Source organism: Neofelis nebulosa, chromosome 16 (genome assembly GCF_028018385.1).
Source record: "Neofelis nebulosa isolate mNeoNeb1 chromosome 16, mNeoNeb1.pri, whole genome shotgun sequence".
NCBI classification, from domain to species: Eukaryota; Metazoa; Chordata; class Mammalia; order Carnivora; family Felidae; genus Neofelis; species Neofelis nebulosa.
In genome coordinates this window covers 40667765-40690600 of record NC_080797.1, presented here as the reverse complement: position 1 = coordinate 40690600, position 22836 = coordinate 40667765, and the positions used below count along the sequence as shown (strand labels likewise).

Genomic DNA, 22836 nt, shown 5'->3' with positions numbered 1-22836 from the left:
TTTATTTATTTTTGAGAAAGAGAGAGAGACACACACACAGTGCGAGTGGGGGGAGGGGCAGAGAGAGAGGGAGACCCAGAATCCAAAGCAGGCTCCAGGCTCCGAGCTGTCAACCCAGAGCCCGACGCGGGGCTCGAACTCACGAACCGCGAGATCATGACGCTTAACCAGTGGAGCCACCCAGGCGCCCCAGTTGCGTTCTCCCATCTTAAAATACTCACAGAGTGGTTTGCACACCCTGCCTCCCATTCTCAGCTTCCACTCTTTACTTCCATCTGGGTCAGCCCTCTGCCCTCTGATGCCCCTGCCCCAGAGCTCTTCCTGAAATGCAGCTTTGTGCCCCCTTGCTTCAGGGCCATGAACCTACATTGCCTCCTGCTGCTCATGGGGTGCCCACGCACCCTGAAACCCTCTCTTCCCCGCTGCCCCTTTCCCCTGCTGCCAGCTCACTTCGTTCTAAATGTGCTCTGAGGGTCCCACTGCTACGCTTTTGCTCAACCTGCTTTCTGTCTCTTCCACCCTCCACCCGGTGGGCCCGGCTTGGGAGCCACGTCTCCCACCGTGAATACCAACCCCCCCCCCCCCCCCCCCCCGCCTCTGAAGTCAGCACCTCATGAGGGATCCGCCTTTCTAGAGCATCCGTTTTCTCGCTTGATGATGCTGTGTTGAGGGTATGCTCTGAGTCGCGCCCTGGGCTGGGTGCACCCGTGGCAGACGTGTCCCTGCCTTTGGGGAGCATGAGGTCCAGGGGCATGCTGCTTTGGGGTATTAGATTCACGCCCCGGTGGGCAAAGTGTATACCACGTACAGCTTGTAGTCTAGGGCCCTGCATTCAGTGAGCTCAGGACCCACAAGGACTAAGGACTCCTGCTGAGCACCTGGCATGCTGGCCCAGGGCTCGGTGCCGCGTCAGAGCTGGGTACACCCCTAGGCCTAGTCGAGGCACCCCAGGGGGAGGGCAAGCAGACACAATTAATCCAGCCCTTTGCCCTTTTTAAAACACTTCTTATGGGGCGTCTGGGTGGCTCGGTCAGCTAAGTGTCCGACTTCGGCTCAGGTCATGATCTCACGGCTCGTGGGTTTGAGCCCCGCGTCGGGCTCTGTGCTGGCAGCTCGGAGCCTGGAGCCTGCTTTGGATTCTGTGTCTCCCTCTGTCTCTGCCCCTTTCCTGCTCGTTCTCTCTCTCTCTCTCTCAAAAATAAATAAATATAAAAATAAATAAATAAACAAAATGCTTCCTGTTCAACTTCCAGAACACTGGCTATTAGAAACTTACAGAAAAGCGCACATGTTTTAGGCGTACCCTTCAGTGAATTCTCACACACTGAACATACTTGTGTAACCAGCACCCGAAACGTCGCTGGGAGCAAGGAGACATTGCTGGGACCTAGACACCCCCTTCTCGTGCCCCCTCCCAGCCACTACTGACCGCAGAGGAACGCTATCCTGACTTCTAACCATGTGGATTACCTTTTGCCCATCTGGCGTCTTCCCCTAAAGGAAATTATACAAGTATGTGTCTTTCACGTCTGGCTTCTTTCACACAACTCTGTGTTTGTGGGGGTCATCCTCGGGGTTGAGTGTGAGTAGGGATTCTCCCTCCTCGTTTCTAAGTGGTGGCCCTTGTACGAAGGGACCTTCTGGGTGGTGGCGCATCGCATGAATGGACCCACATATGTATCCATTCTATTGTCAGCGGCAGCCCCACCCTATTTTAAACTTAGCAAGCCCATTAAACCCACCCACTCCTCACGATCCAGCTGGCCTGCCCAAGGCCATCCATAACTCAGACCTTCAGGTCTCCAGACCTCACTGGGCCCAGCCTGAGCCTCACCTCCTGCAGGAAGCCTTCCTGGGACACCCTAGCCTCTGCCAGGGCTTTCTTTTGCTTTATCCTGGGTGGTTTTGGCAGCCAGGTAAGTGACTGTCACCTGAGAGTGATAAAGGCCCCCTCTGTGGCATTTTGTTACAGCACTTACATGGTCATTACCTGGCCGTCATTTCAGAACAACTTCCAGAAGTAGAGAAGTGGAACGGTATTAGGTCCAGCTCACGAAAGAGAAAGCAGGCTCCACCCAGTCGGGCCACAGGTCAGAGGACCTGGCTGCAGAGAGCTGGGACAGGCACCCAGGCCTTGTCACAGCAAGCCTGGGTTTCTCCTGACCCCCGCCACCTACACCTGCACACATATCCCATCTGCTGCAGCAACGTGCACCCTGGAGGGCAGACGCCCGGCCCCCGCCCCTCCAGCCCCCTGCACGGGACTGGGTACACAGGAGCAGCCTGGATACGGTGTGGGTGCTGATGACAAGGGAGTGTGTATGTAGCAGGGATGGAGCCCGAGTTCGAAGGCCATGATGGGGAATCACTGTATGAACGTGCAAGTCGGGGGCATGGCTTTTTTTTTTTTTTTTCAAATTTTTTTTTTAATGTTTATTTATTTTTGAGAGACAGAGAGACAGAGCATGAGCAGGGGAGGGGCAGAAAGAGAGGGAGACACAGAATCCGAAACAGGCTCCAGGCTCTGAGCTGTCAGCACAGAGCCCGATGCGGGGCTCGAACTCACAAACCGCGAGATCACGACCTGAGCCGAAGTCGGACGCTTAACCGACTGAGCCACCCAGGCGCCCCGGGGGCATGGCTTTTTAAGGCAGGTGGGGAGTGGCCTCAAAGCCTGATGCAGAAGGCCCAGTACGAGTTGCTACTCCCGAGCCACGGAAGCGGGGACAAGTTCCTTCACCTTCCGAAGCTCCGTCTCCAACATGAGTACCGGGGTGGGGGTGGGGGGTGGGGTGGGGATGCCTGCATCTCAGGCAGCTCCCCACAGGGAGAGAATGAACAACAGATCACCCCGCGTCTCACAGGACAGCACTCAGGGAGACAGGGGCCAGAGCAAGAGGCTGCTGGGACTTTGTTTCGGTTTCACACACAGGCTGCGCTGTGGCAACAATCAAGAGATCTTGGGGGTGTGAAACCTCAGATGGCTGCTTGGACCGACGGGGAGATCCAGCCTAGGCTCCTTTACCTTGGCCACCTTGGCAGAGCCTTCTGCAGGGGCGGTGGGCACCCGCCCATGCCTGTGCCCCTAGATTATTCACCCCAGAGCCCTTGCTGGGACATCGAGGGGACAGATCATACACAATGCGTCCAGAACCGAACTCCTGCCCACCCCCACCTCCCTTGGCCCGTCCCATTTTCCCCAGCCACTGGAACACACGCTCCATGAGGACCAGGGTGTTCACCACAGGGCCCCAGAACAGTGGTCGGCACAGGAGAGGACACTCATAATGCATTTGGTGAACAAAAGAATGAATGAATGAATGGAGAAAGGAATGAAGGGGGCCCTCTGAAGCCCGGTTTCTGCAGCTGAGTGCCCAGGGATACAGTATGCTCTCTCTCTGACAGCAAGACCACAGCCCTCGGCACCCAAGGGGGGGTCTCTGATCCAAACAGAGTGCAAAGGACAAGGTTGGTGGAGGTCATTCCGGGACCCCATGACGCTCCCTACAATTCTGCTGGGCAGGGTGAATGATCCCCTCTGAAACCACGAGCATTCAAAAGAGAAGAGCTGGGTTGGGCTGGACTGGCAACCCGGCCCACAGCCCACCCACCCCCCACCCCCATACAGTTTCCACAGGCGACAACAGCTTCCTTAATAATGCGATTCGACAGCTGCACGGGACTGATAAGGTCTGGCGCCCAATGGACCGCACGGAGGAGGGCCCCTCCGTGGGCACGGAGGCTGAAATCCCTAGAGACCCAAGCAGGAGCCAGGTGGGTGGGAGGATGGCCCTGGCTGGGTCACAGCTCTGTCAGGGACTTCCCAGCACCCTCCCAACCCCCCCTACCCTTCCCACCCCCCCACCATCCAGCCCCATCCCCACCCCCGCCGGGGCCCCAGGCTTGTGGACAGCCTCTGCTCAGTGGGAAGAGTAATTACTTCCTTAATCCTGTGCAGGAGGGAGAAGGGAGGAGAAGCGATCAACTGACAAGTTCATTTACCTCAGCAGAAATGGAGGTGCCGAAAGGGCAAGGGCCTGCTCTGATCCCTGATCCCCGATCCCCATTCAAGCTCACTGCCCTACTGTGGCTGCAACAGCAGCCTTTGCAAGGGCCTGGGGGTGGGGACAAAGCCCTCTGTGCTGGGCCAGCCTGTGGCTCACGGGGCCCGCTGGCCCAGATGCTGAAGGGGGGGGCCTGCCAACCACCAAGGACTCTGGTTATTTGAGCACCTCTGTGCTCTAGGATTATCATCTCACGTCCACAATAGCTGAGACCCATGGCTGGCTGGGCAGTGAACGCCCCAGATCCCATGGGTTAGCACCATGACTGGGACCCCGGGCAGTCTAGCTCCAGAGTCCCCGTCCCTGTTCTACTGCACTTCCTCTAGGACTCCAGCATGACCTCCCACAGGTGTCCAGATCACCTGAAATGTTAAAAATCTCCTTTCGGCCAACGCAACCCCCTCTCGAATCACCTTCTGGCTGCGGTTCTGGGAGCCGCTAGACTAGAAACCTGAATACCCAGTAAGAAGGAGAGATCTGACCCAAGGGTACCACCCCCATTACGACCTCCTGCATCTACCATGGGAAACAGAAACAGCTCCAGGTGGGGAGGGGAGAGGCCTGGCCACCCAGGAGTGGCATACCTGAGTGCCCCCCCCCCACTCTGAGGGATCCCTAATGTTTAGAGGGCTCTAATCATGGCCATGGCCCTGAGCCTGAGAATTAGCCTCCCGGAGTCGGTGTGGGGAAAGTGTACCTGAAGGGGGCCCCCCCGGAGTCCACCTAGCTCAACTGGAGCCCAGAGAGGGTGAGCGGTTTGCCAAAAGTCACACAGCTAGTGAGTGACTGAATGGAACTAGCTGGATGGGAGAAGACACAGGGAGCCAAGCCTCCGCAGGATGAGGGCTTTGCCTCTGCCGAGGGTGGGCAGACAACCAAGGGAACACAAAGGTGCTGATGCCTGACCAGTGGCAGACCCGTGGGTCTCTAGCAAGAGCTGCTGCTAGGTAAGCTCCATGTCCGAAGTGGAGAGAGAGCCAGGGAAACAGAGGTCTGGACATGTCAGAGGAGGAACCCGTGAATCTTCCACTGGCCACATCTTCCTTCTTCCTAATTGGTCACAGAATTTCAGAGTAGGACTCCTTCCTTGACTTGAATCCTCTCTTCAGCATCCATACCAAGTGGTCACTAACCATATGCTTGCACACCCTCAGTGATGGGGAGCTCACTACTTATCAGGCAATCGGTGCCACCTTTGGACAGTCCTCATGGTCAGGACCTTCCGATATCTGAGCCAACATCAGCCTCCCAAGAGCTTCCTGGGGGCACCAGATAGAGACTAATTCTGCCAACCGGTCAAGATCTCCTGGGGCACCGTGTCCTTTGTTCACACTTGAGGGCTCCCCTGACTCCGTTGTTCATAACAGAAAACAATCCTCCAGGTGGTAGGCAATGGGGCAGCAAAGGAACACTACCACCTCTTTATTCTAGAAGCATCTTTGGCCTCATTAGTGCTGGGCACTTTGGTCATGGTTCGCTCATTTGGAAATTTATGTCTATAACAATTCCCAAGGAACCCTCGGAGGTGCTAGTGATCTACCCCAAAGCAGTAGAGGTGAGAGAGAGAAAGTCAAAGAGAAATCACTCACTCCGTGCTTTCTGTGTGGGAGCGCCCGGGTGTGTGTGCACAAGTCCAGGGGCTCATGGATGCCCTCTGGCTTGTCTGGGGCTGAGGCAGACAGATTTAAGCCACAAAACCCCCAGCAAAGAGCTGACATAGGGGTCCCTGGCCCAGCGGCCCCGTCAGCCCCTCTCTCATAGGTCTTCCCAGACCTGCCTCCCTCTTCGAACCTCATTTCTCACTTCCCTCTCTTTTCCAGGACTATCAGGACCCTGTCACCCACAGAAAGTTTTGTGGTTCTTGGAATGGTTTCCCATTCCCTGCTCATGTGATCACAACAGTCTTAGGTGGTTAGGAGATGAGTTATTCTATGTCACAGATGAGTAAGGGAGGCTGTGCGGGTAAGCTAGTGAGAAGGCACAGAGATTAAGTGGGCGGACAGGCCTGAACCATGGGGGTGGAGGGGAGGGCCCAACCCCCACCTTTTCAGTCCTGGCTCGGGCCCTTCCCATGCTGCCCTGAACTACTTCCCACAAGGTGGGTCACCCGCAGGCCCCTGAGATAAAAGCTTCTGGGCAGCATACCCGAATAACGCGCAATACACATGAGATGCAAACTAGCCCACCTTGAAGGTCACCCACAACTCCCGGGCCTCTGGGCTAACTGAACTGGCCCTGGGGATATAACTCCAGCCTCCTGTCCTCGGGTCCTCCCTTGTCTCAGCTCAGAGGAGGAGCTGGAAGGCCCCCTGCTTTCTCCCCACCCCGCCCCGTCACCAACCACGCTGGGTCCAGCCTGGCACAACTTCAGGAGCGAGGAGGTGATGTGGAAGACGGTAGCCATTTAGACTGGAATGAGGAAAAGGAGTGAGTTCCTTGTCCTCTGAGGGACCCAAGCAGAGACTGCCACAAGGGATTCATCCCTTGGACCTAATACAGATAAGCTGACTCCCGTGGATCCTGAGGTCTCAGAGGAAGTACACTGAGTTCACGAGCAGCAAGAAGGCCAGGGACAAGGAGCCTAGAAGCCCAAGGACGCACAGTCAGGCGATGGCAAGGCTGGACCCATGTCTCAGGGGCCCTGCTTCCCAGTCCAGCGCTCTGCAACTTACTGTTGTGTGACCTTGACAAGTCCATTGCCTCCCTGGCCCTCAGTTTCCCAAGCTCTGCGATAAGGCGCTGGGCTAGCTGCTTCAAGCCCCCGAGGTCTGTCTGTGCAACGTCTGGGATTCTACAATGTCACAGAAAGGTGCAAAGGATCTCTAAGCTTCGAGGAAGAAGGGGGTCGTGAGTTCCTCACCTCCACGTCCTCAGTCTGACTCTGTCCAGTCCTAACCTTCTGTCTGCCGTTAACAGTCTGCCCGGGCACGGGGAGCCCTTGCACCTGAGGCATGGGTACGTCTGCCCCTTTATTTTTGTGCAAGTCCCCTGCCCGGCCATCTCAGCCACCGTGATCCTGCCATGGCCATGCCAGCTGAGTCAAACAAAGTACGCTCATCAACCAAAGGGACAACCTCTGGACTTGGGGACAAATGAGTAGTCCAAGCTGGACGATGGATGTGGGTCCCCATGCGGGTGGGCAAGAAAGTTGTACCACCTTTGATTAATGACCCTTTAGTGATCCAGAGGGAGAAAGAGATCTCCAAAGATACGCTTTTATATAGGTACTCCATTGTATAGGTCCCTAGTTTCAAAAATCCATGCACCACCCCTCAGTGCATGCCAAACACAGCCCAAGAACAGAGTTCTTCACCATATACACACTGTATGTACACACACATGCCCACGCACCCACACAAGAACACATCCGCGGATAACACGCACTGGGCACGCACACATCAGGCATATAGGTACAAACACCTGACGTGGGGAAGAGATTTAGAGATCGAAAATCAGGGGCCTTGGATTCGAGGCCAGCCTACACTGGGCATGCCTGCATAACCATGGACAAGACCCTCGAACCTGAGACTGTCTGTAAAACGGAGCAACACCACCACCTGCCCCCAGAGCTGCAGTGAAGACCAAAGGAGCTGGTGTGGGTAGGTCTTGAAAGCTGTAAAAAAAAAAAAGCTCCTGGGCTGTCTACACTTAAACCTGAACTATGTTAGGGAACTAGAATCAGCAGCCCGAAAAGCACCTGATGTTTTAGAAAAGGATTTGGCATATGAGTCAAAAGGCTTGCTTTTCTAACCCAGCTCTGTTTTCTTGTAACGGGGGGGGGGGGGGACTTTGAGCAAGTCCCTCCCTCTCTCCCAGCCTCCCTTCCCTCCCCCCTGTAAAAGGAGAGGGTTGGAGAGGGACTCCCTACTTCTTAGTGGCTCTCAACACCAGAGAAAAGAAGGTGACAGGAGCTCTTTCCAAGAAGAGCAAAGCCAGCTTCCGTAAAGCACCTGGTTGAACAGGTGTTCTGGATGCCCCCGCGGCCGCTGGAAGGGGTCGGGGCAGGCGTAGAGCTGGGCAACTGAGCCCTAGTTCGCGTGGGGGCACCTTCTGATTCGTGCCTCGCTTTCCCGGGCTCTTCCGTGCGTCCCGGGACAGCTGGGCAGGTCCCCGTGCGTCCCGGGCAGGGATCCGGCTGGGGGTGGGGGGTGGCACGGCCAGACCCCCTCCCGGCGACGCCCCCTCCCCAGGGCCCTCTCAGGAGCTCGCGGATGCGCGCCCTCGGTCCCGGGACACCTCCTTACCCAGAACTTGGAGCCGCACAGGGCGTCCATGGGGTCGAGGCTCCGCGGCCAGGAGGCGAAGGCGGGTAGCCTGCCCAAAGCGGGACCTCCGCAGCGCCCCGGAGCCGCCTCCGCCCCCGCCCCTCCCCGCGCTCCGCCCCCTCCCGACCCTATCCTCAGCCCTTTGGGTCGAATGTCTAGTGGCCGAGAACTGCGACAGAGCCTCCCTGAGACTGCGGCTTCTGGAGGAACTTTGAGACAGGGGTGGCGGGCCACTGACACAGCGACAACTCCTTCAAGTGGCCGGTGGGCCGTGCTGGAGAGATGCCCCTCCAGGTACTGAGGCTGAGAGGGCTGGCGCAGGGGTCTGTTTCCAAGGGGTGCACCCCTGCTTCCACCGGGCGCAAGTCTGCCGGCCCAGGAGTCATGGAGACGTGGAAAGTGACTTAGCAAGACTCCCTCCGTGAATACATCCTTGATGAGGTCGCGTTCAACTGTGGGTCTCAGTCTTCTTATCCGTGAAATGGGAATGCTTAGTACTCAGCCAATCAGGAAGTTGACCTCTCCGCCCCAGGCCCACAGGTTACCTGGGAACCGGCAGAAACCGGTGGTGCTCCCGGGTGCGGTGTACCCAAGGAGAGGGGGTGGGGAGGGGTCCTAGCGTCATCCAGATGGTGGCTTCCCATGGCCTTCTTAAATGGCTGCCTTGCTGAGGTTCTGTGGCTCCCGGATCTGGTGCCTGCTGCCTCCACTTTTGCTTCCGAGAAACAGGGATAATCCTAGCTGGGAGGGTTACTCTGAAGGTTAAATGGCAACAGCAGGTAAAGCATCAAGCGCCTTGCCTGGCGCTCTTGGTGGGCACCCAATAGGTATTGATTTCCTCCGCTCCAGCCTGGGCAGGGTGGGAGATGGGCAGGTGAAGCCTCAGAAGGAGCCCCCACATGCCCACACTCCCGAGGCTGCGTCTTCACATTCCCCAACTGTAAAACCCGTTTGGGCTCAGTGGCCTTCTCCTGCTTGCCCAGTTTGGCCATGTTAGGTTCCCTCCGGCCTTCTATCGCTCACTCCCCCAGCGGGATCACAGAAGCCACTTCTCCACTCCTTCTTGGGGCTGAGAAGGAATCCCTCCACCCACCCCCGTGCCACCTCTCCCTGCCTTCACCTCCCCAACCCTGTGGTCTTGGCCCGTCTCTGCGGGGTCTGCCCAGGGTTCACCCTGGCGATCCCTTTCCTGGTGCTTGTTCTTAAGTGGTGTTTTCCTCCTTGGGTGCCTAGCTGCAGGCGTGGGGTAGGGGGCGGCAAGATAACACAGGGGCAGCCAGCCACCGCCTGTCCTTCTGGGCAGGCAGGAAGTGACCAGAAGGAAGTCTATGCCCTGAGCTATCAGAACAGAGATCTGAGTTGCGCTGGGCAGAGCAGGGTGGACAAGGCTCCCCCTTCCCAGGCAGAGGGATAGAGGGTCTGCTCCCCCTCCACTGGGCAAGCCCTCTCAGCCCTTTGTCTGCCCCCCTCCCCTCCCCTGACCCAGTCACCCTCCACCCCAGCCCCATCCCAGAGCCCAAGACTTTATAAAGCTTTCACATCTTGTCATAGAGTGCCTTGGGTTATATTTAGTTGTGAAGTACCTGTCTTCCCTGCCAGTCTGAGAGGTCCCCAAGGGCAAGGATTGACTGAATCACCTCCAACCCCCTCCCTGCCTCGGGCAGTAACTTCTGTATGCCGTGTGACCTTAACAAGGCCCTTGAGGTCCCTGGGACTCAGTTTCTTGAGCAACGTGGACAAAATGCCATCTAAGTCTCTTCTAGCCCTGCTGATCCAGATGCTTCTGTGGTGAGCAGACCGGGGTTCCTCCTCCAACCCTTCCTCTAGTTCGGGGCCAAGAAAGACCCTTGGGTCCTGTCTTCAGCACTGGGGCTGAAGCACTGTCCTTTCTGGGCACCATCCCACGTCGCCTTTGGAGAGCCCTTCGCGAACTCACGGCATTGGGTGGGAGCCTCTGAGGTCACAGCAAGGGGACCTTGGCAATCCTCAACTTCCTTCCCATCTCTCTTGAGCTTCTTCCCTGGGGGTTTGCGGTTTCTGGTCCCTCTTGGAATGTGGTCCCGTTTGCGTAGCCCTTGAATAACAACCATAAAATTCCTAGGGCATGAATACTTTGATTCCACCAGAGCAAGTAAACTGAGGCCCTGAGGTGTCTTGTCCCAGCAGAGGAGTGATGAGCTCCATATCTTCTGCATGCCAGGCCGTTTCCATGCAGACACTTTGGGCAGGGATGCATGTCTGGTATCCTTAGCTGGTGCCGTTGTGCCCATGGGCCCCCTTTCAAGGTTGCTTGCCACGGTCTCCTCCCTACACCTCACCTCCCTTTCTGCGCCCGGCAAACTACCTGTCCTTGAAGATTTCACTCAAGCCCCACAGCACCCCCCCAAAAGCCTACCTTGAACCTCCCTCACCCCAGTCCTGGACTAGAGACCCTTTCTCTGCACAGTCTTCCCCCTTGTATTGTACTCACTGTCTGTCTTGCTCACCTCCCCCAGGAGACTGTAGACACCTTCAGAATAGGGACCAAGCACACTTGTTTGTTGCCATGTCCTCAGCACCCGGGACAGTGTCTGGCAAAGGTGAACCTCAGGAAATGTTTGTTGACTGACTCGACAAGCATCTCATGCCCTTAGAAGAGGTTGTAAATAACGAGGCTACTGTGGCCTTAGCTGTAGTCCCAGCAGTGGGCACTGTCTGTCCACTCTGTTTTCAACTTTCCAGAACCAAGATGTTTCCGGCCGGAGGCTCTTGTGTAGCAACAAGGACTTGTGGCTTGGGCTGCCAGGGAGACAGGGACTGCACTCCCCCAGCTTTGTGGTCCCAGCCCCATCCTCCCCTCCGACTGACTGCAGCTCCGGGAGGGATGGGCCGAGCGTGTGCTGTACCTCCCTGGCCGGGGAGCATCCCAGGGGAACCCACTGGAGATTTCCTGGCAGGGAGATGGAAAGAGAAGATAATTGCAAGGCACAGCTCTAAGCAGCAATGACAGCAGAGAGAAGAAAGCAAAGCAAGGCAGGGACAGGGAGACCCGGGGGCAGAAAATGCTGTAAACGGGGAAAGTCAGGTGGGAACTCGGGCAGGGCGGGGTGTGGAAAAGCAAAGGCTATAGAACTCTCCCCTTTACTCACTACCTGATTCTTTTGAGCCCCTTGTGGCTCCTTGAAGGCCTGGAGCACCCCCAAACCAGATCCAGCCCCCACACTCCAGCCTGGTGGAAGCCACACCGGCCCCCCTCGTGGCCTCAGCGAGGCTGCCTCTTCGCTCCCAGCCTGCACTTGATCTGATTTGGCATGCATGTGAGCACGGGCTGCTGTGACCGATGCAGGAGTTTTCAAAGCAAGAAGAATTAATTAGCTCCGTGGGCCACCGTCAGCAGCTCCCACCCCTGGACCGGGACTAAGCCAGAGTTCTGAAGTTCTCAGCAGATATCCCCCCTGGGTGTTTGCTGAGGTGCCGCCTCCCTGACCCGCCTCGCCGTGTCCTCAGAGTAGGGAGCCAGTCCACAGCTCAACTCGTTCCTGGTAGCCGTTGTCCTGGGGTTAGTCCTGGGTGCACAGGCCTTAGGCAGGTGTCACTGAGCACTGTGGACTCACCACTCCCATGGCGGACGAATCATGCAGACAAGTCCTTCATTGCGTCTCTGAGCCTGTTTCCTCCCATGGAGGGCCATGCAGAGCACCCCCCTGTAGAAGGTGTCCATCAGTGTGGTGTCCTCTCCCTGGCTACGTCCCTCCAAGGAAGGGGCACGGGGGGGGGGGGGGGGGGGGTGGCACCAGGTGAAGGTACCTTGTGCTGCCACCTGCTGTCTGATGTCCTCACTGCACCACGGTCGCCAGCCCCCCAGGTTGGGTGACGGCTGGCCCAAGAAAGGGGAGAGGAGGCCACGGTTGTGATGGGTGGGGACTAAGGGTGACATTAGAGGTGAAAGCTGTTTGCCAAGTGGGAGAGGTCTGGGTGGGGCACGGGGAGAGGACGGGAAGGACAAGGGGGTGGCAGGCGGGGGAGGGGAGCCAGTGCTCTGTGGTTCAAGGGCAGCATTATGCCGGGGAAAGGTGGTATCTGGGAAACTGGGTGATTGCAGAGACAGCCTTGGCCAGCCTTCGGAGAAGCAGCCAGAGCTCAGGGATGCCTTCCCTTGTGGTTAAGCCTCTCTCCTCACACGAGGTGAAGGACCGTGGGCTCCTTTAAGCCTCTGAGTACGCCAAGCTGGGAGCTCGGGCGTGCATTTCTATGAACACAAATGTGACTGCCTTGGAAAAGGCCTCCCTGGCAAGTCGTTTCATGATCGGGATTCCTTGCCCCATGTCCCATTCCCTCGACAATGACAAGAGGCAGAGGTGGATGAAGCCGATGGGCTAGAGGTTGGCCAGACACATACGATGCAGCCCCAACCCTGCCACTTCCTGCCTGTGTGATCTTGGGCACGTCACTAAACCTCTCTGAACTCACTGGCTCGTGCAAAACCGATAGCAGTGCTAGCCTCCTTGTTAGCGCGTTGGGAAGAATAAGCGAGAGATTACAGATGAGCCTCAGATTTGTTTTTAGCATCAGCTCAGCTCTCTCCTCTTTCGGGTCCCCACCCCCCACGCCCAGGCAGACCTTTTCCTGGAGTCTTGGAGGGGAGGAAGCAGAAGCTGCCAAGCCCAAGGTGGGGGCCTGTGGCTGTTGACACAATTCCCTCCGAAGCCCCCACATCCCTGAAGCTCCTGGCCAGTTCCTGCTCCTGGAGGCCTTAATCCAAGACCTGCTTTGCCCCCACCAGCTCCTCTCCCCATCCCAGCCTCCTTCAGTCTCGTCCAGTCCCTGCTGTACCCTAGAGCAGATAGAACCATCCGGACAAGCGTCATGAGGTTTGCCTCATCATCATTAGTACTGTTAATAAGATTCAGAAGTGTTATTATTTCCACTTTTAATGAGACACATCAGCTTCCATCGTTGATAAAGATTTTACATTGTTGGGGGAGAGGCCACAATTCTGTCCCCGAAAATGCCCACGTTGACTCCGGGGGCTCCCGGGGGGGCAGGGGTTAGGGTGAAGCCTTGGATGGAGGAGAGGGGGTTATAGCCAAGCTCTCTGGCTTTACCTTGACCCAGAATCCTCCAACCATTAGAAGGCAAAAAGACCCCAGAGCCCCCTCCCCCAAATCTCCCACCCTCATTAGGGAATAGACAGCTACAGATTTCGACAAATATATAAAAGCTTAATCTGCAGACCTAGGTGACAAAAGTCTAGGAAGTTGGTACACTTTTGCTTTAAAAAAAAAAAAAAGACAGTTCCCATAAGCACCCCCCTCTCTCCACCCAAGGAGGCCAGAGGACAAGAGCTCCACGCTACTGCACACCCCAAGAGGATAAAACCTGCTTGCTTCAAGGAGTAGTGTCATTTCTGTCCAGAAGAGCAATTAGAAAACCTTTCGCCACCTTAGAAAATACGGGATGGGCCAAAGCCTCCAGGCTCATCCGTCCAGCAGCCCCGCACCCCTGATCCCAGGGTCGGGGTGGGGGAGGGGGTTGCTGAAGGAGGGCTGCCCAGCCCCTTGGAGCTGCCTTTGAGGTTTCAAGGATTCTGGGGCTTGAAGGTGCTGGGGATGAGGGGGTGGGGTTGAGGTGGGTGTTTGGGGTGGCTGGCTGAGCCTGCGGTTGGCTCTGTGGCACTGCTTCTTAGCTCAGGGTTCCAGGCAAGAGAGTATTGCCCCAAGGTAGCACCAGAAAGGAGGTTCTGGGCCGCACCAATAATAGCCCCTCCTCCTCTCCCCCTTCTCCTCCTCCTCCTTCTCCCTTCTCCGCCTTCCCTCCCTGGCCTGTCTTCCCAACCCCTCCCCCGCCCCCCCCTCCTCCACTGGCTCCCACTGGGCAGGCAGCAGCAGACCATGTAAACACCTTGATGGCGCTCATTCATCACCCCCTCAGGGGTCCAGCTCCGCACTCCGCAGCCTGGCCGCCTGGCCCTCCCAACTCCACCGGGAGGTGGCCTTTGGACTCCTGGCCCCCTCCATCTCGGGAGGGAGCAGCCCGCTCTGTTTGTACAGCTTAATCCCATTGCCAGCTTGATGGAGCAGTGCCCACGGTGCGGGTCAGCAGGGCTCCCAAGGCGTGAGGCTAACGCCCAGACCTCCAAGGTCAAGGGGGCTGAAGCCTGGGGAAGGAAAACTCGGATGCGCTTGCCCCCTCCCCCACCGATCCCGTTGGCAGCGGCTGAGGCTGCCTCCCCCGGTCTCAGTCGGCCCCATTAACCAAAACAGCTTCATTATGCCAATTTCCAGCTTTCAATGTGGGGCTGATAGCTGTCAGCAGAAATAAGAGTTAATCTGGAACTACTCACATTCACAGAGCTGCTGCCTGGCTAAGAGGAAGCGATAAAGCTTTGGTAGAAGCAGTAAACCCTGCTTGCCTAGCCTCCTACCAGGCAGAGGGGCTTCCCTCCTCCCTTGCCCCTGGGGGGTGAGGCTGCAAGGTTGCAGCCCTCCTGGGGAGGATTAGGTTCTCTCTCCCCCAGACAGCCAGCCAGACACGCAGACACACACACACACACACACACACACGCGTGTGCACGCGTGCACACACACACTCCTATACACACACAGGCAGCTCTGACCCCTTCCCTGCCCGCTGCCCACTCCCCAGCTCCGGGGGTCTTTCTCCAGTGCCACCTGGAAATGCCTAACTCTGTCCCTTTCGCTTTCACTCTGGACCGTGATTAACTTTTTTATTTTGGAAAATTACTTTATTATAGATATAGATATAGATATGTATGTATGTATATATAAAAAGGTTCCATTTCATTTGTAAAATCTTATTTTTTGCTTTTTCTCTTTTTCTTTTTTTTTTTTCCTACACAAAATGATGACGAGGTTAAAGGAGAAAATAAGTTACATTACAGTTTCCAAAATGGTCCCCGCTCTCCGCTGAAGATGGGCCACCGTCAGGGCTGAAATGCACTCTCGGTCCCAGCTTGTGCTTTGCAAGAAGAGGGGATATAACTAGACTGGTTATTTTAGGTTAAAATAGCCAAGAGACAGACGCCTTCGCCTCAAAAATATTCTGAGACACATAAAAGTACAAGGAAACAAGTCTCTTCAGTCACAAAATGTCGTACATCCCGCATATACTAGATTCAATTAATTTAATAAAATAGAATATACATAGAGATTCTGCACAAACGTATTGCTTTCTCCCAGTAGCTCCTGGTGTTGGGAACCTCAGCTGCACTGGGCCTCTCTCTCTCTCTCTCTGTCTCTGTGTCTCTCCTCTCTCTCTGCCCGGAGCCAGGGTGACCAGGGCTGCTGCTTTCAACGCTCTGGAAATTCTGCTCGCCGGTTCCCAGCGCCACTGAGGCGGGGAGGAGCTCCTCCTTGGAGTCCGTATGGAAGGTTTTTCAGGAACATAGCCCAGGAGGAGGAGCTAGGATTTGGCACCCGGTGGAGAAAGGTGAATGGGGGAGTAGGGCAGGACTCAGGGGTCCAGGTCTGCTGGGTCGGAGGCTAAACCGGAGAGACTCAGCACGTCTTTCTTTGGGGGGGGCGAGGCAGCCATGCTGTCAGGGGGGCCGGAGGCCGAGGGATCCTTGGAGTCGCTGGACGGAGCCCTCCGTCGGAGGCAGACGCCAGGGCTCAGTGGGGGCCGAGGGCCCTGACTCTCTGGGGGGTCTATGGAGATACTAGGCGGGCTGAGTTTTTTCTTGGGCCGGCTTCCGGGCCCCCCAAGAGGCTGGCCCCCAAGGCTAGAGGGGTCGGGGCCCAGGCTGGGTTGGGAGACGCTGTCCAGGCAGCTGACCGCAATGGAGTGCCTCCTCTGTTCATCCAGCCAGGACAAGGGTCTGCGCCGGCCGCTCTGGGCCTCCACACTGTAGCACTTCTTCAGGTCCCGTGGCGACGGGGGCTCCTCCTGGCTGCCCACAGTCAGGGGGTCTCCTGAAACCCAGCTCAGTTCCGTGTCCAACTCCAAGCTGCTCCTGGTCTCTGGAGGGCCCTTGCTCCAGCTGGGGTCAGAGCCTGGGCAGGGGGCTGGCGGGGGCATGTGCTTCGAGGTCTGGCTCTGGCGGCGGGGTTGAGGCTGCACCTGGGTGCCCAAGTGGCCCCAGAAGGAGGAGGCCCGGGCCAGAGGCGGGGAGGGCCCACTCCCCTCGGACATCAGGTCTTCCCGGCTGCCCAGGCCCTGAACATCCAGGGAATCAGTCCTTATTGCTGCCTGCGCAAGGTGGGAGGACAGTTCAGCCTAGGGGCTTCCACTCCCCCATGGACTGTTCCCACCTCCCCCCACCCCCACCCCCAAGCCGGATAGCCCCCACCTCCCCCCCCCTCCCCCCGCCCCGGGCCCACCCTAAGCAGGAGTATCAGCGTTTGCTCTTGTTGGGAGAAGGGGGCCACCATGCCTGCTCCCCCACCCCTCCCCCACGCCTGCAGGAATCGTTCTCTGAAGCTCCCCGCCCTTGGGACACCAGAACGCACTGGGCCGGCTCTAGTGCACAGCTGGCTCCTTCACTCTTCCCGGCCTTCGCACAGGCTATTCCTTTGGCCTTGAATGCCCTTCTCGAATGACAGGCACCCCTCAACTTGATGGGCTCAGGTCCTCTTGTGACACGGTGCCTGACAATCTGTATCCCCACGTTACAACTAACCCATTCCTCCTCTCTGCTCCCTGCTGCACCGCACACGTGAGCATCCCAGCAGCTGTGAGCTATTGCTGCAATGGTCTGATGGCATTTATGTCTCTGACGCCAGACTGGGAGCTCCAGAGAGCAGGGGCTGTGTCCCCAGTGCCTGGCACACAGAAGCTGCTCGGTGAAACTCTGTAAAATGGGTGGCGACCGTGCCTGTTTCAAGTGTGTGGCATTGAGCAGATTCTCATGTGGCCAGGATTACACACGAGGGCACCCTGGGCGTGGGCTGTGGCCTTGTCACAGTGGGGTCAGACAAGCCTCACCTGGCTACATAAGCCTCGGCCCTGTGCCCCGGGAAGGGGGGGCCGCGGGCTTGGCCAAAGGTGGAGATACCCAAAACATGCCCTGTGTCCCGTGGATAAGTCTAGAAGTACAGAGAATCATTGGAAGGCAACTCTGGGCCATGGAAAGGGAGTCCAGAGACCTGGGCTCTCCCACCAAGTCGACCTGTGTCCCTAAGCCCCCGTGGCCCGCTCCGGTCTCCAGCCCTCCTCAGTGGAAGAAAGGAGCAGGGTGCAAATGCCAGAAGGGCACAGACCACTTCTGCTTTGCCAGGCACCGTGCCCCCGGCACCTAGAACTGCCTCTGGACCGCGGTCAGCACACAATAAACGTGTGTTGGAAGAATGAAAAGTGGCCACCTGGCTGTCACCAACAGCCCAGGATTCCCAGCGGAGAGGCCGGCCCCGGGGCCCTGGCCCACCTCTCCACACCTGCTTACCTGGCGCCTGAGTGGCCTCTGAGCCAAAGGGGAGCGGCCCGGTGGGGGCAGTTTGGGGATGGTGCCCCAGGTGGGGGCGCTGTGGGGCTGGAGCAGGTGGGGTGTCTCTTTGGGAAGCTGCAGGATGTAGCTGGTGTCTGCTGGCTGGGAGTGGACTGACAAGACGGAGCCTGTGGGCAGAGAGGGGAGGAGAAGAGGAAGGAGCTGGCAGGTCAGTGGCCTGGCTCTTACCCCAGTCCCTCTTTTCCACTCTCCCTCCCCCATCGGGGCCTCTCCCCTCACCGAGGACCCCTCGCCCCGGATTGAAAACCACTCTCCACGGGCTGGCGGGAGGGCGGAGTGGGGAGCCCTTGGAGTTCGGAGAGACCTCTTTTGCTGCCTCGGTGCCCCTCCCACCCAGGTCAGGAGTGGGCTTAGGCAAGGATGGGGTCTCCCTGTGCGAGCCGAGCAGCCCTGCCTGAGCCCTGGTACCTGACTGAGCTTTGGGGAGCCCCCAGCTTCTGCGTCCTAGGGACCCCTCGGCGGTGCTCCCGTCCCGGCACATGTAGCTGTCATTGGGCAGAGAGTGCGTCCGGCTGACTCCAGACTTCCGCACAGTCAGCAGGTCTGGTCCCAGGGCGAGGGGAACCTCCTCAGGGTGGGGCTCCATCTGCAAAAGGAACAGGGGAGGGAGGTGGGAAAAAGAGGGGCACCCGGATATCCGGACTGGCTAACTGAGGCAGAGCTGGACAACAGCAAGCAGAAGCGCCCCCAGGCTCTGGCCCCCTCCCCCCACCCTCTGGCCCCCTCCCTCCCACCCTCCCGGGCGGTAATGGGATGAGTTAGTGGGTGGGGGGAAAGGGGGCAGACACATGGGTGAGCCCTCCAGCACAGCAAGGAAGCAGAAAACTATCCAATACTGCATCATCTCAGAGCCTCCTGGTGGGGATGGTGGAGGGGGGAGAAGGTGTCCAGAAAACAGAGAGCAGCCCCCAGGTCCAGCCCGGCAGGTGGTTCAAGAGATGGTTCTCAGGGCCCCCGTAAGAGGCCCTGGAGCAGGACAGTGGAGGCTGAAAAGCTAAAAGCACCCCCTATTCCAGTGCTGGGGTGGTGGGGGTGGGGGTGGGGAATGGGAGGACCTGCCCAGTGAGCGAGGACTGCCTATAGAGCAGAGGCTGTTCACCATCCAGTTCTCTAAGGCAACCCCACGACCCAGCGTGGGGCAGGAGCTGGGCTAATGTGGGTTCAATGACAGGTGAACACTAGAGAGTGTCAGCTGGCTCACCCACCTGTGGCCCTGCACCTTTTAATTACTCAGTGACTCTGGCAGGGGGCAAATGGGAGGTGGGGGGCAAGGTCTGAGTATCACAGCTTCAGGTCCTCCCTTACTGGACAGATTGGGGGTGGGAGTGGGCTTTTTACATTGGTTTCAAAGAAAAGCAGTAATCTGCCTTTGACCCCAGCTGGAGGGAGCCAAGGTGTGCTCCCAGAAGACTTCTCCATCTCCCTGGGACCCCTTTCCTCCTTGGGGTCCCTTGTACCTTCCATTCCTAATTCTCAGAGAGGCGGGAGGGTTCCTGTCTCCACGCAGGCCCCGCCAGCTAAGCACCCCAGGAGGGACGGTTGGAAAAGTCTGGATCCTTTGCTTCCCCTCTCGGCTTCAGGCTCCACTTCTGCCAGCTACCCCAAGACCCCTAGGGACCCCCAGCCTGTGGTCAAGACCCTGTTGCAGCCGAGCCCTGCTGTGGGGAAGGGGCCCCTGTCTCTTCTTAAGTGCCCAGAGGAGGGGGCAGGCAGGGAGGAGGGGGCTGCTCACAGTCTGAAGGGGAAAGGGAGCTGGGCAAGGGTAGAGAAGCTGTCCAAACACAAAGAACACCCCCCCCCAACACGGGGACACACAGTGACAGTGACGGAGGAGACAGAGACAGCCCCCCCAGGTACAGAAGGGCATGGTGTAGCAGCAGAGAGGTATGAGGCTCTCAGCCACTATGTGGAGGGAAATGGCTCATGTTGCAGGTAGGCGAGAAGGAGGGGAGCGGGGAGGGGAAGGGCTGGCTGGCACAGGCTCCAAACACAGAGACTGGGTCTACATCGAGGGGGGCCCTTTGGTCAGCTGCCTGATGCTGACCTCTGTTTCGGAGGGCCGTGTTACTACTCCTGGGTGTTGGGATTAACTCTTTCACAACTGCGCCCCTGGACCCTTGAGGCCCCAATTTAATCTCATCTCATTTCTTGGTCCACAGTGGGGACCCGGAAAGACCCATCAAAGCCTGGAGCACTAAGTGCCTGCCGGTTGGTGCCTCCGGTGGCCAAGAGAGAGGAGGGAGGGATCTGGAGCCCTGCAGCCAGCCCAGCCCCTGGGGAGGCTGGGGGAGCAGTGAGGAGCGTGTGTAAGTACATTGCTCTCCAGGGCACTAAGTAAGAGTGTGTGAGTGTCATCAGGCAAAGAGTCATCCGTCAGAGCTAGAGAGCAGGACAGTTCAGACACAATCTCTGACGTCAGAGACAGAGCCTCCCTCTCAGCTAGAGGGATCTAGACAGGGAGAGAGATGATCAGGCATTAGAGACCAGGACAGAGCACCTGCTCGCGCGTGCATGCGTGCACACACGCACACACACACACATACACACACGCGCGCGCGTGCACACACACAGGCCCCCCCTTTCCCCCTTTCCACAAAGCACGGGGGAGGGGAAGGCCTCTCTTCTCTCTCCCCACCCCTCTCCCGAGTAAACTGACAGTGCCTCCCCCACCCCACTTTGAACCCCCCCCCCCCCTCCGCTCGGATCAGAGGCCGCGGCAGGCACCAAAGAGCCAGAGCCAGAGCAAACACCGACAAAGCAGGAGAAGCAGAAACTTATTCTAAAGATACCCCAGGAACCTGAACAGCCCCCTCCCACACCACCACCACCAAGAGAGGAAGTGGGGAGCAGGGAAGGCTTTCGACTCTCATAAAGATGATACCAGAAAAAAAAAAAATGAAGAAAGGCCAGCAAAGCGCCTCTCTCTGCTCTCGGCACAGACAGAGCCGCGTGGGGGGCGCTGGGGACAAAGCCGCCAATCTGATGACTGTTTTCTGCCTATTCTCTCTGCTTCCAAAAGCCTGGCAGGACTTGGCCTGCCCCCAGATTTTGGCTTCTCCCCTCCTGGGCCCTCCTCCGCCTGCCGGCAGCTTGCCCGCCCTCTTTAGCTTGGGTTCTGGGAGATGCTCTCCTCCTGCCGCCACACAAACTGGCTGGCTCACCAGGGATCTGCAGGGGGATTTCAGTGCCTGGGGGAGGGGAGAGCCATCCCTCCCAGATGAACCAACCGCCTGATCACCCCATCGCGTCCTCTTCTTTCCCTGTACCTTTGCCCCATGAGCCTCCTTCAGGATGAGAGGCCTTGGGAAGGGATGTGCTCTCTCACTGATCATTCTAGGTCATTGCCATGTTGAAGCGCCTATAGCCTATCTGAGACTGAATCCCAAGGGCGGACCCCTAAAGGCAGGGTCCTTTCTCTATGTGAGGGTCACTGTTCATTGGAGTCAGGCTACAGGTGTCCCAGGTACTGGGAGCCTGCCTTCCTTCCCCTCCACCCAACAGGGCCTGTGGAACCCTAGGCTTTTCTATCTCCTGCTGACACCCGTCTCTTTGCCTCCACTCCAGGTCTACTGAGGTCTTCCCTGCAGCACCTGACCCCGGACCTAGGAGGGACGGCAGGGTGCTCTACCAAGTGGAGGGAGTCAGGGGCAACCAGACAGGTCAAAAGGTGGGGAAGAGGTGGGTGGGAGAGCCCCAGAGAGCAGGAAAGCCACGTTTAGATGGGACTGGGGGAGAGAATCATGCATGAGCTGTGGAAAGGGGCTGTGCTGAGGCAGGACGCCCAGTTTTATTTCACAGCGAGGTCCCCAGAATCCACTCACAGCTGGAACCTTCCAGGCCCTCTCAGGGCCAGGTCAGAAACCACTGTCTACCGAAGGCACTCATCATGTCTAGTGGGCTCCGTGGCTCAGAACGCCACCAAACAGAGGCTTTGGAGGTAGGTGCTGGACACAGGAAAGAGGCAGACTGTGGCCTAAGATATATCCCTCAAAGGGTCCCCTGGCCACCTGCAGTACCCCCCAAAGCCCTTCTCCCCTGGGTTTGGTACCTCGCTTCCTCCACCCACTAAGGTCCCACTCCCAGCTTGTCTCCTGCCCTGCCCTCTTCTCTTCTCCTTTTGGTCCAGGTTCCTTCTGACAAGTGCCCTCCGCAAGCCCCTCCTCTAGCCATCCTTCACTCCTAGAGGTGCGGTCCTTACCATCCCTACCTTCCGAATATGTATTCCAGAGGTTGATCTCAACTTGTACGAACCCCTGGCTGCCTCCCGCCGAGCCCAAAGCTCAGCTGAGGCCCCGAGGCTGCTCTTTCTCCAGATACCCAGTGGGCAGGAAACACCCCGCCTCCCCAGAAGCACAGCACAGCATGGCACAGCCCGGCACGGCACAGGGGCACGGTAACCTGCGGGTCGGAGCCGCCCAGGCTGCGGGCGGGAGGCAAGGCAGAGGGCTGGCCCCCAGGGCCCGCCAGCTCTTCCATCAGCTTCAGCTCCCCCTCCAGGGAGCCCTGGATCAGCAGGGATATGGTGTCAAACAGCTGTCTGTCCTGGGGGGGGGACCAGCCCATGAGGGGAGTGGGGATCAGAGGGGCAACAATGGGAAGTGTCGTGGCAGGGGATTGACAAGAGACATGGAGGGAAAAGGAGGAAGGGGTAACACACACACACACACACACACACACACACACCAGCAACAGGCAGACAGGAGAAGGGGGAGGGGAGGGGATATAGGGAAGAGAGGTGAGGGAGGAAGGAGAAGGGGAGCCGGAGAGGAGAAGAGCTCAGGAGGAGAGAGGGAGAAGGGGAGCAAAGATAGGGAAAGGATGGAGAGGTGGAATTGGGCAGGTGGAAGGGTGGGAAGGAAAGAGGTTGGCAATCGGGCAAGGGTAAGAAAGAAACAGGAAGGAAACAGAAAACTTAGCCTTGAACCTAAGAGCCGAGAAGGGGAGGCCGGCTGGGCCGGAGGCACAGGGTGTGCTGGGGGCTTGCCGGGGTGGCCCCTAGGCTGCGAGCGCACGCAGCCACCGTCTGGGGGCGGGCGAGGGACCGCTCATCCCTCAGCATCCAAGC

At 57.9% G+C, this 22836-nt stretch overlaps 1 protein-coding gene across 23 annotated transcripts in view; it reads right to left on the bottom strand.

Annotated features, from left to right (window-relative positions):
• Nucleotides 1–15435: 15435 nt before the first annotated feature.
• Nucleotides 15436–22836, bottom strand: part of CACNA1G (calcium voltage-gated channel subunit alpha1 G) — a 61636-nt gene continuing 54235 nt past the window's right edge. For 9 of the 23 annotated variants that reach the window (XM_058705112.1, XM_058705111.1, XM_058705113.1 and 6 more), the window contains 5 exons: nt 22170–22313; nt 20086–20220; nt 18180–18357; nt 17709–17878; nt 15436–16516 (listed from right to left, as the gene is read on the bottom strand). In XM_058705112.1, the coding sequence (XP_058561095.1) occupies nt 15782–16516; nt 17709–17878; nt 18180–18357; nt 20086–20220; nt 22170–22313 (1362 nt within the window). In that variant the 3' untranslated portion in view covers nt 15436–15781. The remainder of the gene's footprint in view (nt 16517–17708; nt 17879–18179; nt 18358–20085; nt 20221–22169; nt 22314–22836) is intronic. The other 14 variants (XM_058705120.1, XM_058705122.1, XM_058705121.1 and 11 more) reach the window with 3 other exon arrangements.